At 42.0% G+C, this 17,370-nt stretch overlaps 2 protein-coding genes across 6 annotated transcripts; one reads left to right on the top strand and one right to left on the bottom strand.

Moving 5' to 3' along the window:
• The first annotated feature begins 1,276 nt into the window (after nt 1-1,276).
• Tmem126a (transmembrane protein 126A) lies at nt 1,277-6,824 on the top strand. The gene is made up of 5 exons (XM_057755872.1): nt 1,277-1,428; nt 3,033-3,128; nt 4,939-5,132; nt 5,749-5,863; nt 6,393-6,824. The coding sequence occupies exons 2-5, from the start codon at nt 3,040-3,042 to the stop codon at nt 6,583-6,585; spliced, it is 591 nt and encodes a 196-aa protein (XP_057611855.1). The 5' UTR covers nt 1,277-1,428; nt 3,033-3,039; the 3' UTR covers nt 6,586-6,824.
• A 116-nt stretch (nt 6,825-6,940) lies between these two features.
• Crebzf (CREB/ATF bZIP transcription factor) lies at nt 6,941-14,895 on the bottom strand. Of its 5 annotated transcripts, none has more exons than XM_057755870.1 (4): nt 13,473-14,895; nt 13,297-13,374; nt 12,201-12,269; nt 6,941-10,479 (listed from the first exon to the last, which is right to left on the bottom strand). In XM_057755870.1, exon 1 carries the CDS (start codon nt 14,656-14,658, stop codon nt 13,585-13,587), a length of 1,074 nt encoding a protein of 357 aa, XP_057611853.1. In that variant the 5' UTR covers nt 14,659-14,895; the 3' UTR covers nt 6,941-10,479; nt 12,201-12,269; nt 13,297-13,374; nt 13,473-13,584. The 5 variants fall into 5 exon arrangements, with proteins under 5 accessions (XP_057611853.1, XP_057611850.1, XP_057611851.1 ...); XM_057755867.1 differs by having other exon boundaries at nt 13,589-14,895; XM_057755868.1 differs by having other exon boundaries at nt 6,942-10,479; nt 13,297-14,895.
• Nucleotides 14,896-17,370: the final 2,475 nt, after the last annotated feature.

Below are 17,370 nucleotides of genomic sequence, written 5' to 3'. Positions count from 1 at the left end.
AACCCACATTAAAAATATCAATGAAACAACTGAAATTTCAAGAAGCTGAAAATAATTATAATCCATTACCCAGACTAATCAGGCACCAAAGATTTGAAAAGAAAAGACACATGAGGTCACTGCAGGGTTCACAGATATTAAAACAATAAGGAAAAGCTTAAGAACAATTTAATCCGATAAATTTGAAATTTTAAACCAAATGGGAATTTTATTTTGTCCTGTGAAAAGTTACTAAGTTCAATCTAAAAGGTATCTGTAAGTAGAGCACTCAAATGTCTATATAGACGCCGGATTTAGAATTACAGTCCTCCCAACCAGGAAAAGTCCAGCTCTGAAGTCTTCCGCGGTGATTTTACCAAACATTCAAATAATGTCAAAATTATACAAACTCTCCCCCCCAAAAAAAGCGAGAAGTGAACAGTTGCTCAATTACACTCAGTAGTATCCGCGCTAGCCTACTCCCAGGGAAAAGGGCTCGGTGGTGAAAAGCAGCTGCTGCTCTAGCAGAGGACCAGGTTTGTTTCCACAAGAATCTGAGTAATTTCTGGCTTTTACTAGAACCTCTCAGGTTTTCCAGGGAATCTACTCATTCTTATATGATAAAATCCAGGACTCTCCAAGCAATTTGGTAGGCATTTTTATCGACTATTTACAACTTTACAAACTAACCAGTTAAAGAATTTTGTCTCTTTCCATTTTACAGATCCAGAAAGTAGCAGATGAGAATTGAGACAGAAGTCTTCAGAGGTATGGCTCAGGACAACGGTTACCAGTTGTGCGGACTTTGTAGAGACCCTAAATCCCCAGGCTGCTTTGTTTGGAACTCACTGTGGAGACCAGGCTGACCTGGAACTCACAGAGACCCCCCTGTCCCCGGGTCCTGAATGCTGAGATTAAAGCATACGCTATCCCGCCCGGCTTCCTTGCTTCTGAACAGTTACTTTTTCACTACTTTCACCCAAACCGGTTTAAGCAGTGTTCTGGAGGATACCGGGAATGCTTGGGGCAAACGAAGGCTCGCAAGGAATTGCTTCCCTTCCGCGGGCGGTCACCCACAGCACAGCGTGGCACAGAGAGCTGACAATTCTGGCGACCGTAGATGGAGCAAAGGCATCTCAGTCTTGGGCTAACTTCACTGGCGGAGCAGCCGACACCCGCCGGGAGCCTGGGGGAAGGATTCGGGCTGCCAGCTCCAGGGGACGGCGGTTTGTGCCGGCAGGACCTGGCCCTCTGCAGCCGCCCGCCTCCGCTGATCCCCGACCGGAAGTCCCTCCCCAGGAAGCAGAAGCAGCGACTTGGTCACGTGTCAGCCAAAGATGGAGTCCAGACGACCCTAGGGAAGGTTGTGGTGAACCCGGTCGCAGGAGACACTAGGAAAGCACCGGCGGCTGGGAGGAGAGCATAAGGTGCGGCTCATCCCGCGGAGCGGTAAGTAACTATGCCGCTGTCGGCAGATGCACCGGGTGACAACGACGGCGGGGGAGCTGCGTGTGCTGAGCCCCTCCTCCCTCTCCACCCTAGAGGGGAACACACCTTGCTGCATTTATTGTTTAATCTCAGAAGTACTGTCATTTTACAGGGTAACCTTGACTAAGTTTAATTTTCCGATGTTCCATTTTTCATGCAGACATTTTTGAAAATATGTGTATTTCGATTTATTTTTTGAGAAATAGCCTGTAGCTCAGAAACTGACAATCCTCCTGCCTCCGCTTCCCAAAGGCTAGTGTTACAGGTGTCACCGCAGGTGACCTTTGCTTTTCGTTACTGCCACCCGGAAGTATTTTTTTTTTTTTTTTTAGAGCTCCCTCTCTCTGCTTCCCAAGGCACGTGCCACCACTGCCAGCAAGTCTTTAAAAAAAAGAGAGGAAGGAAGGAAGGAAGGAAGGAAGGAAGGAAGGAAGGAAGGAGGGAGGGAGGGAGGGAGGGAGGGAGGGAGGGAGGGAGGGAGGGAGGGAGGGAGGAAGGAAGGAAGGAAGGAAGGAAGGAAGGAAGGAAGGAAGGAAGGCCGGAAGTATTTTTTTTAAAAGACTTTTTGTACACAAAAATTCACTTGCCATTTTGACATTCACCCTATCTGGTACAGAGACCAGCAAACTACTGGCATGTGGGCCGTATTCAGTCTAAAGTGTCTGTCACGTCTATTCAGTGCCTACAGAGGCCAGAAGAGGGCCTCAGATCACCCTGGCCTGGAGTTACAGTTATGAACTGGGTGCTGGGAATTGAACTCGTCACTGTGGGAGAGCAACTGGTGCTTTTAACTGCTCAGTCTTGTCTCCAGCTCCAGATTTTTAGTCATGTGTGTATGTGTGTCCAGTGTGGCCTAGTACACACATCTGCAATGCCCATGGAAGTCAGAGTATCCATTTCCTGGAACTGGAGACCTTTAGTGAGAGCTGGAGAGCCTGAAACCCTAATTCTTGTCCTTCCCAGTAGTGCCACTTCCTGACCACAAATGGTTTTAACAGTGTTTACACTCACTTGAAATACAATTTATAGCTCCATCGGCAGCATGGCACAGCCTCCTGCGTGCTTCCAGGACACTGTCTAATGTTAACTAGCCTGAGAACCTAATGATTCCCCCTAATGGCTAACGTTTTATCAAAGTGTACTAGTTGGTGGTTCTATTTCCCACTTGTCTACTGAACACAAGTTCTTTGGTTTTTTTTTCCTGTGGTAAGTTTTCATGTAGCTCATGCTGACCTCAAACTCCCATGGAGTCCTCCTGGGTCCAGCCAAGTGCAGCAACTACAGACATGTCATCATGTCTGAATTAGACATTTCATAATTTTTGTTTTATGCCTGCTATAAACTGCTTAGGAAATAAGGATTGCGAATTGTATTTCTTAGAAACTCATGCGCTGTTTTTCATGTTCAGGCTTCTGTTGTGCTTTACTGGGGGGGGCGGGGATGTTTTGTTCGTATGCTGCATATACACTGACTTTCCAGATTATGAAGTTAATCTACAACTTTCGAAGGTATCTCAGGAGAGTCTTTCTAGATATATTTTAAAATGGAATTTTTATGTATTTTAGGTCCAAGATGGAAGAGCATAAAAAAAGTGCTATCAAGGACGATCTAATATTTAATATCATATCCAGAAAAATTAAACAACTTCCGGAATCAGAAAGGTAAGATCCCTTAGTATTAAAATGTCTCTATCAGAAAGATGTCGCAGGGTTTTAAGCAGGAAAAATCTGATCCAACTAAGGTTATTGTCTATTCCGGCCAGTTTGGGGAATAGATTTAAAGTAGGCGGTTGGCACCAGTGAAAAGAACAGAATAGCTAAGTTACTCAAGTGAGCACAGACATCACGGGGGAGCTGAGACGTAAAATATTACTTGGAGATTGCTGCGTCTTCCAGTGTGGAAACCACACCAATTCCACCACAATTCCACCTTTTGCTGGCACTTACCGTCTTACAGCAGAGAACATAACCTATGTACTGAACAGTAGTTGAGAACTTGATCAATTTCAGCAACTTGTGCCCCTTACCACTATCCCTACACAGACACCCCATTTAGTTGTTTCCTGGTGCTATTTCTTGAGGTAAACAAAAAGCCTACACAAGGTAGGGGAAGCCTGAACGACTGTTCTAAAGAACTGAGATGATGACAGCAGAAACAAAGGAAGAAACCGGGCTACCAGTAGGCACTCCCACAAATTAAAAAAGGGCAGTAAGAATTGAGCTGGGATTGTAAGGTTAAGATTTAGCTTGGAAGCGATTATATGGCTTCATTTTAAAGCCACAGCAAACTACAGATTAGCTGCGAGACGAGAAAGTGGTTCTTTGCAGGTTTCAGCGCCACTCTTTCAAGCATTGGTTCCTACAGTTAAATAGGGATGACTCCCATTTTGTGACTTACGTATTTGCAAAAGTGTACAAGTTCCCTGTTTCTTTAACCCATACAAAAAACAGGCTTCTCACATTGGGGCTGTAGCTGTCTAGAATTTCCTGAGCCATTTCTAGAGCTGTGAAAACATCAATTCACTCTCTTCCCATGCAGCCAACTAAGAGAATCCCCACGATAGAATGCAGCTCTTTTTGTCCCTGTAGCAACAAGCCACCTTTATGGGACTAGTGCTCAGTGAATGAAATGACAGGACAGGCATGGTGAATGCCAAGTGGGAGGTCAGGAAAGCATCATCTCACACACGAATGCTCAGTATCATGTCCTAGAAAAGCTTTTAAAATAAGCAAACTCCAGGACCTAGGGGAAGCACCTTTAGGGTTACTCTGATGGGTTGAGAAATGAGAAACATCCACCAGGGAGCCACACTGCAGATCACAACACAAATGCTGGAAAGCAGACTGTGTAACTCAAGAGCTTATTTTAGTTGTACTGGTGCTTTTAGGTATTTCTCCCCAAAACTAAACATATAGAGCATATATTTTGACTTAAAATCTGTTTCTCTACTTATCTCAAATTACCAATAAAATGTTCATCACTGAGTTATTATAAACTACCTAGCATAATGTTTCACTTAAATGTTAGTTACCCCAATTTCCTAATCTGGATAATGTTAACACTTAAGGAAACAACGTTGAATATGTATCTGTGTGTATAAGCAAGTTCTTTATAGACACAAGGAGTATAAATCAGTAGTAACACCTTAGCATGTGTTGTATTCTTAAGTATGTGAACTCAAAAGAGCCAGGCATCTCCCGCTTCAGAGCTGCTCCCTCTTACATAATTCAGGCAAGGCTCTTCATTAAAATCACAAAATGCATGTAGTGTCCTTATACACTGCCCAAATTCAAAAGCCTAATTTTAGACTAGAAATGTAGGTGTGAAGCTGTAATTTAATTTTGGTTTTATGGCCCTGTGAGGGGAAGAGATGTCTAATTCTCTCCAGTATGCTAGTAAGTTCTGTAACATATCAAAATTGAAGAACTTAACCAAATTGTGGAAACAGGTTCTTTTTTTCCTCACCCTCAGGTATCTGCTTCAACATGGATCCACATTTGTCGGACTTAATGCTGCCTTCAGTGGCCTGATAGCAAACAGTCTTTTCCGGCGCATCCTGCATGTGACACAAGCTCGGCTGGCTTCTAGCTTACCAATGGCCTTGATGCCGTTTATGACAGCGAGCATGACTTTCACAGGTTTTATAAGTTTACCTTTGAGTACAGGTATGCTTTATTTGTTATCCCTCGTTTGCCTTAGTACACCTATCCTAGTACCAAAATATTAATACTGAATAGCTGTAGGCTATAATGCAGTCCTCAAGGCTGAATCTTGCTGTTTTGTTACACAACTGATTCTGCCAACCAAGCAGAGTATGTGTACAATGGTCATAGTTCCCTGATCTGAACCCAGCTCATTTCCACATTGTATGAAGTTCTCTCAAGGAAATTATGTTGTGGGAATACAACTCTCATCTCTTGAAGCACTGTATTTAAAACTGTGCCATGTACCCTGAGTATTCCGTGTGTGTATGGGATTGTTCTGAATGAAAAAAATACCATCATAGGGGCCAGGGAAGGCATTTTTATGTTTTATTTTCTGTTAATACTGATTCAAATTTCTAAGAATCCAGATGGAATCGAGCTATTTTCCTGCTTATCGGTATTTCTCACCCAAGGCGTTAAACATGCTAAGCATGTCCTCATAGCTACATTCTAACCTTTGAGCATGACTTGCAAGATCTTTTCTGCTGTATCACTGAAAATAGAATGCAAACCTTCTGCTCTTTAAGTCACGTTTGCTTAAACATCCTGAGCATCACTTTCCTAATTCCTCTCCCAGGTGACTTGAACTGTGAGACCTGTGCCATGACCCGGGGCGCACTGGTGGGCTTTGGTATGGGTGGTGTATACCCTATCCTTTTCGCTATACCTGTGAACGGAGGCCTTGCTGCCAGGTAGGATCGTTTCTAATTTAAAAACTTTTATTTACATGATCACCTACGGAACTCAGAACCAAAAATATATTGTCATGTTGAGTCATTTAGACCAGAGGCAGTGTTTCCCTTCTCAGGAGTTTTAAATCCGTCCACTGTCATGCTGTATCTCTACAGTTCATACCACTAGTCTTCAGCATATTCAATCCTTGCTACAAAACAAACCAGTCTGGGTGCTGTAGGTCCAGCATTAACAGCTGTTCATATAAAATATTCTAAGAGTTTCCACACATGCCCCAAAGGGAAATGCTGCTGCAAACTGCTACCTGTAAGCCTTCCACAACAGAATCGCTCGTTATTCTCTGAACTCTTGGAGCTGTCTATTCTGTGCACCTCCAGAGGAACTAATGGAAACAACTATGGAAACCATTGCTGCCAACAATGAATATATGCCAATAAAGAAGACTCCCTTGTCTTTAGACACTTTTACCTTAAGATTACTTTAAGACTTATTAAGACATACATGTCTGATCAATATGTTTTCTTACAGGTATGAATCAAGCCCTCTGCCACAGAAAGGAAACATGTTAAATTACTGGATTACAGTTTCTAAGCCTGTCTGTAGAAAGATGGTATTTCCCATTATACTTCAGACCGTGTTTGCAGCATACCTTGGGGACAAACAATATAATCTCCTGATAAAGGCCCTTCAGCTACCTGAACCTGGCTCAGAAATTCAGTGACTTGAAGCAAATATGTACAACAAAAATAAAACAATCTGTTTCTTATATTAAAAATACAGACTTGTAATTTTTTACAAGATACAACTCTGACCTGCAAAGAAAGACTGCAGAGCAACAAAAGTTAGAACCCAATAAAAACTAGAGGCATAGTTTTGAGGCTGGGAATGTAAGTTACTGGCAGAATGGTTGTTTTGGCATGCAAGAGAACCTAGGTTTAATTCCTAGCTCAAAAAACAAATTTAAAAGAACATAATCTCTCTAGTTTGCCCAATACTGTTTCTTAACCACTGCCAGTACCATTCCTTTACATTAACATTTAGTTTGTTCTACAGCCAAGAAGAGAAATAACATAGCAATTATGAACAAAGCCCTCACAAAGCCAAACGGGAAGAAAAAGGTTGTTTATGGTTTGTTTTGACTTAAAAATACAGCATGTTACTTACGCCTTATTATTCTCTATTCAGGCTGTTTCCATGAGTACAACTCATCTTACTCAAAGGATCAATCCCAGCCTATGTCTTGGGAGCTACAAGGTTTAGAAAATCACCTTTTAAAGTTCTTTAGACTCTCAGGCTTGAGCTTTTCTCCCCCATGTATGGTGCGGAGGATGTCAGCCTATAATTCACTACCTTCCTGAGTAACCTCGCTCACAGCCAACCGTCCCTATCTTTACTTTCTGAAGTATGCTCGTGAAGTCATCTGTTTTCTTCCCAAGGGCTTTGTAGCCTTCTTGTTGAAATGACTACTATGGCATCATCAAATGTACACTGTCTAATTTCTGTAACGATAAATAACTGTACTGTTAATATGAGCCACTAGCAATCGTGAGCTGTGGACAGTCTCAGTAATGTACACTAGATCAATACTCCATGAAGCAGCTAGTCACCACGGAAAAGTGTAACGATCTCTAAAACCATACTAAGTATGGTTTCGTTCATATCTTACCTATTCCCTCTAGATACTGTGACTTGTTAATTTTGAAAAGGCAGCTTTGCATCTGTGTAAAGCAAACTACCCAGGCATGCCTAGCAACTGGGAGGAAAAGGCAGGGCACTGTGCCAAGTTTGAGCATAGCTTGACCTACAAACACCGCAACACCTTGTCTCCATCAATAACGAAACAAGGCTGCTATTAAATTGTAAGTGAAATTTAGCAGTTTCGGGAATGCAAGATTTGTTCCTTCAAAGAGCAAATGAAATAGTCTTTTTTTTTTAAGTATAATAATTATAAGGGAAAGGAAAAAAAAGTTTACTGTATCTTCCCTTGGGTTAGTCATATGATTTCTCTTGCTTCCCAAGTTTAAATATGCTTAACTTTTAGAACTGCAAAGACAAAATGTATTTTGTACACAATTGCCTATTTTTCCAAGGAATATTAGCAAAAGTAAAGGCTCTGAGATACAAAACTGTCTACCTACATTCTCTTTTAATGAGTAAATTGATCAAAGTAAAAACACAACCCTTAAATATAACTGCTAAATTAGATTCCTTAGGTATACAGATGGTATAATCAACTAAAGTAACTGAAAATTCAGTGATGCAACTATGTTACTTGGTAAATACAAACTGTTTACTGTGCTTGAAATGGTCCCAGGATTGAACTCCTAACACTCTAAGTATACATGTGTTTAACTGTTTCTATCACAAAAGGATCCTGAACGCTTCCCTCTGCTACATAGTCAAATCCTCTTTTTAAACTAGTAGAAATGGGCAACTAAGCAGTAAATGCTTACTCTACGGCTACAAGTCTACAAAAACCCTCTTAAAAAGGCAGAGATAGGGGCTGGAGAGATGGCTCAGAGGTTAAGAGCATTGCCTGCTCTTCCAAAGGTCCTGAGTTCAATTCCCAGCAACCACATGGTGGCTCATAACCATCTGTAAAGGGGTCTGGTGCCCTCTTCTGGCCAGCAGGCATACACACAAACAGAATATTGTATACATAATAAATAAATAAATATTTAAAAAAAAAAAAAGAAGGCAGAGATATGACAGGAACTGTGAGGAACATTAAACCTAGGGGAACTGAGCCCTTCCTAGCTCAGACCTCAGAGGAAAACGATTAAGATTTCAGTCCAATTAAAGTTAACAAACCATTAAAAATATTTAGAATTTTACAATCTGCTCTGTCCAGGTACATGGTTTTAAGGAATATTCTTATTTATTGTATGTAAAATATGTGTCTACATATGTGTTTGTATACACATATTAAAATCCAAACTCAGTTAAGAGCCAGAAGGGTCTAGAAATTTGACCCCAGCAGGATAATAAAAATTTATAAACACGTTTGAGCTATAGTAAAATTAATTTTTTACACTGACAAAATTATACAATGCTCCAAACATATTTGTGACTAGATCTATAAATTAGTTCTTAACATAAAATATTTCCAGATAGTAAGTTTAAATCAACATAAATTATATGGAGTATTGTAAAACAGGGTAACTGGTGAAATACTGAACCCACACATAATGATATATAAATTCAAATATATGAAAAATTCTGTCATGTCCATAATGGAAGGCCTTTTTAATTTCTAATATATAAATGGAGTTGGGAAGAACTCAGGAACACAAAAGTATAAAGGTAGGTCTTAACTTAGAATCAACATATACAAAGAGGGGGAAAAAACACGAATATTACTTCTTCAACTTTGAAGAATAATTTATTTGAAAAAACTGACTGCATCTGTGAGCACTTGATCTCTACCTTCAAAATCCCTCAACCACATAACTTTGTATTCTTAAGATAAGCATTTCTCGTGAGTTCTCCACACTGCACCTCGACACCACAGTAGCAGTACCAAACCTTCGGCTACAGGAACAGCGGCATCTTTAAATACAAGCCTGTAGGAATTCCCTTTACTTTTTGGCTTTACAGACACTGAACACACAGGTGAAGACAAGGAGAGGACCTGAATGGATCTTGAATATCATGGTTATAGTGTAATAACACTATTTTCCATCAACTCCCTCTTCTATCTGCAATATTTCCCACGTGAGCCAAAAATAAAATGACTTAGTCTAAAACAGATGAAAATGTATTAGCATAATTCAACAATGAAAAAATGATTGGGTTCTGAAAGGGTTTTTTACTTGTAATATGAAATAAGCCATTATCATCCAAAATATGAAGATCCTTCTTACAGAACAAACACTACAGAAATTTTAACAGAACAGTAGAAACTATGTCATTCATCAGACACCTCAACACGTTCAAACAGGATCAAGTACTCAATGTCCAAAACGCCAAACCTGGGATTGCACACAAGCTCATGTTACCCTAAATGGCAATACCACCCAGACATTAAAATAGTCACTTTAAAAAAAATATACAATCAAAGCATCTATTATAAACACTACTCTTTAAGTTGAGGACTTTATTCTACTCAGCAAGGTGTCTGTCTTCCAAAACAGCTTTTCGCATTCCAGAAATACGAACTCATGGTAAGTTCTGTGACCACTGCTGGCCTATTTATGTCACTCTAACCCACTAAATCTAATTCCACAGAATGTGTTCTTGACTGTGTAAAAATCTAATGTTTCTTGATAAAACACTATAATTCTCTTCTCCAATGGTTACAATTTTTTTTTAAAAAGTATGCAATAAATTTAGTGTTACTGCCATGAAAGGACAAAAAGATGTAATTTTGTTCCAAAGTTAACTTAGTCTCATGGATTTCTATTAAGTCTTTCAAGCATTCCAGAGAATCTTTTCATATCTCCGTTTCTGGAAAGTGTAATCAGTATAGAAGTAATTTGGGAACTTGGAAATGGCATTCATGTTTTGCAGCAGATGCCAAATTTTTGACCGACATGGCTCCCACAATTACTGTTACCATCAGTCCAGTCAGTTAACAGGTTGTAGGAAAAGATTCGTTTTTGCAGATACTGCTAAGCTGTTTAAAGAGAAGAGAAAGAGATTAATTTAGCGAGTATAAAACGCACAGATATTTAAAATATTTTGAATACTTTGTTGGATATATCAGAGGTCTGACTACATTTTTAACAAACATGTACTTTTTAGTTAAGCCTGCTTAAAAATGGATAAAACTTAAATTACCATTATAGAAATACTATGCCAATATGTGTTAGTTAATTCATGTATGAATACTGACCTCCAGAGGAAGACAGGATTAAAAAGCTACATCTTCAGGTCTACTACCATTTTTACCACAGAGGTACAAATCAGAAATCAAACTCGAAATAGTTCCCCAAATACTAATTTGTTCTCAACCATCACATTAAATACAACGGAACCTGAAAATTTCAATCTATTTTATATTCCAGAACTCTCTATCAAAATACTAATTATTCACAACACAATTTCTAAAAATAGTAAGACAACAGTTTTATATTAATCATAGTTTTTAATTAACAAGTAGTGAACAGGACACTTTAAGATACTGTTTACTACACAATGAAATTAAACAACTGTTGTAAATTGAGAAACCCAAACATTTACAGAAAAATGTGCTTACACATAAATATGATAAAATTTATTTAAAGCCCCTGATCGGTCCTAAATACATGCAGTTACCAAGTAAAAACAAGACTATGAGTTGATGCAAAAAACAAAAACAAAAAAAAATGACAAAAACCATTGTCGCCCAAACTAGGAAAGAAACAATGAAATGGAACTAGAAAGACAGTCACTAAAACACGTGGACCCTAACAAAGCAGCTCTAAAATCAGGCATTCTAATCTTGCCACTGTCCAGAGCTCTAATTCCCCAAGCTGCCATTTATTAAATGACATTCTACAGTCTGTACTGGAATTTCAAAACAGAAACTCATCTCCCAAACCCACAACTTGAATGCAGGAAAAGCAGATGTTAAGAAAACAGTCCACGGAAATGGTGTAATTCTTAGGAAAACAAGCTTACTGCTTCCAGAATCTTTTGACTAATATCACAGTCTGTATTACCAAGAATCATTTTCCCTATTTTCATCCACTACTTCCCAATGTCATGATAAAGATGAATAAATTCTTTGAGCCCATAACTGAAAGATCAACAAACCTGATTTTATTATGACACCATATTTTTGTCATTGGTACTGCACAAAATTATATACAAAGAAATATATACAAAAATGTTCAAGTATTAAATTTCAATTCAAGGCTTCTGTTTCAAAAGCTACATTTAACATATTTCAGAAGGAGCACAAATTAGTCATTTCAAATAATTTTCCAACTACTTTTGGCTTATCTCTATGTATATATATATATATATATATAATTCAGTAGGCACTAAAATCCATGCAGCTGCATTGTGGGGGCTTGTTCCTGCCCTTGAAGAAGCAGGTCCATCACTCCAAGTTGTGAGATTGGCTACTACCCATTCATGCTCAAGTGCAGTGGATAACTTTACAAACTGTGATATACTGAAAACCAGAGACTAATTTAAGTCTCAAATCATATTATCTAGCAATAAAACAGTTACAGTTAGTTGTGCAAGAACAAGATTCCATTTCCATAAACAAATAACAAAAGAAAACATCTTACGTATAAGATAACTTACATCTTTGGACTGCTGGAAAATACTTAATTATGAACATTTTAAAAATAAAAGACAGCAGAAGCCCTGATATTACCTCTTCTTCCTTATTTCTTACACTACCTTTTAAAATAAAGCAGGAAATGTGGCCAGCAGCTGGTCCCGTCTCTTCTGCCCCAACAGCTGCATCCACTTTAGCACAAAGAAAAACAAGGATGCTAAATACGTATATCCTTTATCAAACAGTGATGTTTCACAAAGAATTCAATGTCTCTTGCACGTTAGGACATGATAACACAGATTTAGACAAATGGACAATAAACAGTATTTCAAGGGAAGAACACTTTCCATCTTTGGAAAAAACAGTATAAATCATATCATTAAGTGGCCAAAACTATTTAATTTTAAAAAGTGAAAACTTTTAGAAATATGGAAAATAATATTCTTTGTGAAGCCTCACTTTACATGTTTTCATTCACATTTCATAACCTTCAATATCTATCTAATCATACACAAATTTAGCCTAAATTTTAATACAACAAAAATAAATGCTTCCAACAATTTTTTCATACTCAGTGATAGATAATTACTGTGCTGGTCCTCAGACATTTCATTAATCATTCTTCCAGAAATCTGAAGGGTATGTTAATTTCCAACTTAAGTAATGAAATATTAGGATCTTATATAGATTGTATTTCTGTGTTTTCTACTGTAAACTAGAAGGCATTCTTAAGTATTTTAAGAGATTTGTCATCTCCAGAAAAATACATTTGTGCATGCCTCAAATACTTATGTCAACCTTTGAAGTTGCTCTACAATTGGAATTCCAATTTGCACCGAGTACAACTCGGAAGTTCCATTCACTTCACCTGTTTCACTGTCTCCAAACTGTATCTCTATTAGCAGGTTTCAGTGTACAGTTGGAACCGATGTCCTCCAAGGCCATGTCCACACTGGGGACAGAAGAGCTAGGGACACGCAACTCTGAACAAGGGGACACATTTAACAGCTATTTCAACCAGAAGCAACTTTAAGTACATCGTTGACCAGCACAAGTCTGTTTCCAGGGTGGACAGGGCCCAAATGAAGATTCCCCTCCCACCTTTCAATAAAAAAAGAAACAAAAAATATCACACACACACACACAAATTGAGATGTTGCCCATTAAAGCAGACTAAGCAGCAGAGCATGAGCGTTACGTGAAGAGATGGATCCTTACCAGGTTGGGAGGCGGGAACGACTGTTCTGTAACCCCTACAACGGAGCCTGGCAGGAAGGAAATCACCTAAAAAAGAAACTGTCAGAGAGATTTAATAGTCACAGGTTATCATTAGGAGTTGGTTACAGTGTCACATTCATGCGTTTTAGCTAAACACTTAAAAGATTTAATATTACTTTTTTTTTCCGCCTCTGAAATGTGTCCGGTGAAGATGTCCCACTAAGGTGTTTGACATGGTGTAAGGGAGCAGAAGGGGGTAACCGCGGGTAAAGAGCAGATTACTTGACCCTACATTTTAAGAGAAGACGACGCCTTCCGAGCGCACGCCGAGCAGAACTCCACCGACACCTTATCCTTGTCCACATGGAGACACACTCCTCCCGCCGCGTCGTCCTCTTCCGGCAGCTCCGGCGGCTGCTTCCCCACCGGCAGGGCGTAGTCGTGGTCACCGGCGGGCGAGTCCCTGAAGAGCGAGGTGGTCAGGCGCAGTCCCACGCCGCTCAGCCGGCTCAGCAGGCGAGCCAGTCCCGTCTCGTTGGCGAGGACGGCCCGTAGGTAGCGACTCTCCTCCTGCAGTGCTTGCACGCGTCTGCCCAGCTCCCGGTTCTCGGCCCGCAGCTCCTGGTTCTCGGCGGCCAGTCCCCGGACTCGACTCTCCAGCCCCATCACGTACTCCTTCTTCTTGAGCCGATTGAGACGGGCCGCGGCCGCCGCCGCCTTCCGGGGACTCTTGGTCGCCGCTTGGTTGCTGTCGTTGGTGGTGCCGCCGCCGGTGCCTCCTCCCGGGGACTTTCTCCGCCTCTTTTCCGCGCTGCCGCGCTCACCACCGGCGCCGCCACCGCCGCTGCAGCCTCCGATGCCGTTCAGCAGCCTCTGCAGCAGGTCAGAAAAGCGCTGCATCTCCGCGGCCGCGCTCTCGTCGTCGTCGTCCCCCCTCAAGAGGCCGCCGCTCTCCGAGCCTCCGCCGGACGAGGACAAGGGCCCGGGCGAGCTGAGCCCGGGCTCCAGGTGCCAGTCCGGTTGCCGAGGGTCCAGCAGATCGGCCAGTTCCAGCCCGGAGAGAAAGTCCATGTCCTCCGGCTCTTCTTTGGGGACCATGGCGATCGCGTCCTCCTCGTCCTCCTCCATCTTCCCTGGCGGGGGCGAGGGCCCAGACGCGCGCACGGCCACGCCGCCGCGGCTTCCCCTCCGGGCCGCCTCCGACTCGCCCCCGTCGCCCGGCGGCGGCCGGCGCTCAGGCGATCCCGACCCCGCCGAGGTCTCCGCCCCCGCGGCCGCCGCGCTCGGATCCTGCCGGCCGGCGCGGACACTCGAAGAGTCGCGGCCCGAGGTTGCCAGCAGCTTGTTCAGGCTGTGCCTCATGGGGCCGGGCGGCAGGCCCGGCTAGGCCGCAGCCCCGCCGACCCCGGGGGCCTCCGCGCCGCCGCGCGCACAGACACGGCGCGGAACGAACCGCAGGCACCGGGAAGGTCCGAGTCGCCTTCCGCGGCCGCCCAACCCCCCGCGCGGGGCGGGGGGACGGCCGTGGAAGCGAGAAGCGCCAACACCCGAGGGGACTCGGCCGCGCCACCCAGACAGCGGCCAGGCCGGAAGTTACCCTCGCTCCCCGCCCCGCCCACCGCAGTGCGCGCCGCCAACCGTGGTCTCGCGACATTGCGAGTGCTTTCGAGGGGCGGGATTTCGAGCTCTGCGGTGATGTCATAGTAACAGCGGCAAAAATAATGGAACCTGGGTTTACACAGGCTCCCTAATCCATCAGTACTACCCAGTACCAAACTCGACAATCCAACACTTGGCCTCTAGACATATTTGTCGTACCTATATATATAAAAAAAAAGATTTGAGAACACTTTATTTTTGCTGTTTCTCCCTAAATTGCAAGCAAAACAACACGTGAGGAAAGAGCCACGACTAAAACAAAAGACTAATTGGTGTTACCAGCCTCTGAATAACTTACTCACGTACTCATGTAATAGCTCTCTGGGCGACATTCAGAAGTCCTTAGTGTCAGATAATCTTTCATACTACAACCACAGCTATTATTACTGTTGTTATCATCTTTATCAGCATCATTATTTGTTTTTGCCACGGACTCACAGCATTAGCTGGTTTGCTGGGACTGAGTAGCTTGTTTGTTTACTGGTCTGTTGTTTTGCTGTTTGTTTTGTGCATGTTTTTTGGTTTGTTTTCTTTTGTTTTCTTCATTTGTCAAACTAGCAATTTCTTCTGCTTTTTCAAATACTGGTTTTTTGATAAGACCAAGTCAGCGGTCTTGAAGAAAACACCACATCCCCAATCTGTGGTTCTGGCTTGTCTATGCTATTTCTCTAGTTTCCTAAGGGATTTGGGACTTGAAGTGTTTACAAATGCCCTACAGTATAATGAAACCATAGCTCATGTTTGCCAAAGAGAAGCTTGCATTAAAGAAGGAGAACACACACACACACACACACACACACACGAGAGAGAGAGAGACAGAGAGACAGAGAGACAGAAACAGAGACAGAGAGAGACAAAGAGAGAAAGACAGGCAGAAATGTTACCTCCTAGGGTTCTTGGTCATGCTTGACTCTGCTAATTAAAGAATTAAAAGCAGGACAAATGGAAACATAACAAGCAGCAACGGGTAAATTTTATTACAAACAAAGCACATACAGGTATTCTTGGTGACCTAGGATCTGTCCCCACCCCTCCCATTTTGGGTTGGTCAATTTATGGAAAGAAAGGGGAGCTAACAGGCCTACAGCTTCAGGCAAACATGTTGCAGACCAGCTTCGACCAATAAGCTGGAAAGCGTGGAAGGGCAAGCTGCTGGTCTGAGAAAAAGCATGCCAGGCCTTTGTCACAGTAAGATCAGTGAGGAAGAAGCCCGAAGTTGGCAGTCTTTATTACCATGTGCCGTTCCTTTTCCTGTCTGTCCGCCCATCACGTTGGTTCTGCCTCCTGGCTCCTTTAAACACACTCCACTTGTTCACGTGTAAAGTACTGTCAAGGCAAACTACCTGCGCCTCAGAGGGAGTAAGAAGAGATGGTTTATTCTTGTGCTGAATAGACCATGGCCCAGGAACATGAGATTGAGGGTGCCCTGAAGGACATATTCCAATTTGGAAATAGTTCCAGAAAAACAGAAAGGCATAAAGCAAGACATTTTTCAAATACGTTGGTGGAACCTTCAGGTAGGCAGATTACAGCAAAGTGAAGAAATCTCTGTTAATGTTCTTAAAGATCTTTGATAAAATTCCTAGCTTTGGATTTGGAGGGTGGAGCTACTGGTCTGTTAAATCAATACTTTCCAAACACTTTTACATAATAGTTGAAAGGCTATAAGGTCAGGCGTAGAGGTGGTCAATGAATGGTAAGCCTAGTCAAAATAGCCCAAGATAATTTCGCTCTGGAGTTTCAACATCACAACACTGCACAATCAAGTTGTGATCAATCTTTCAAACATGCAGAATCTTTAACATGGAGATGTGGTATTTCTTTCTGGAAAACATAGTTCATAGTGCACATGGTGACTAGAATAAATCCATCTCCAAGCTTAACTTACATACCAATAGAGGACCCTGACTGACCCAGAATAGAAGACATACACCTAAACCCATGTCGCTCCGCCGCATGAATCTTGACAAAGATGTCAAAAATATGAATCAGAAAAAAATAACCTCTTTTGAAAAAAGTGGTGCTAAGAAAACAGGTTATCAACATGTAAAAGAGCCGGGCAGTGGTGGTGTACATCTTTTATCCCAGCACTTGGGAGGCAGAGGCAGGCGGATCTCTGTGAGTTCAAGGCCAGTCAGGTCTACAAGAGCTAGTTCCAGGACTAATAGGACCCCAGTTGTTCAGTGTACAGTGTACAGTTGTTCTGTGTGAAACCCCAGAGGTTCAGTGTACAGTCGTTCTGTGTGGGACCCCAGATGTTCAGGAAATGATTTGACAACAATTGATAAATGGAATCTCAAGAAATCAGAACATATCTTCTTAAGCAAGGAAACAGTCTTGTGAAGAGACACCCTACAGAAACAAGGGAAGTCTGTTAGGTCTGCGTCTGACATAGGATTAACATCTAGAATACAT

This window comes from Chionomys nivalis, chromosome 23, assembly GCF_950005125.1.
Source record: "Chionomys nivalis chromosome 23, mChiNiv1.1, whole genome shotgun sequence".
In the NCBI taxonomy this organism is placed as follows: Eukaryota; Metazoa; Chordata; class Mammalia; order Rodentia; family Cricetidae; genus Chionomys; species Chionomys nivalis.
The sequence above is the reverse complement of the archived record's forward strand: the minus strand, read 5'-3'. Positions and strand labels throughout refer to the sequence as shown.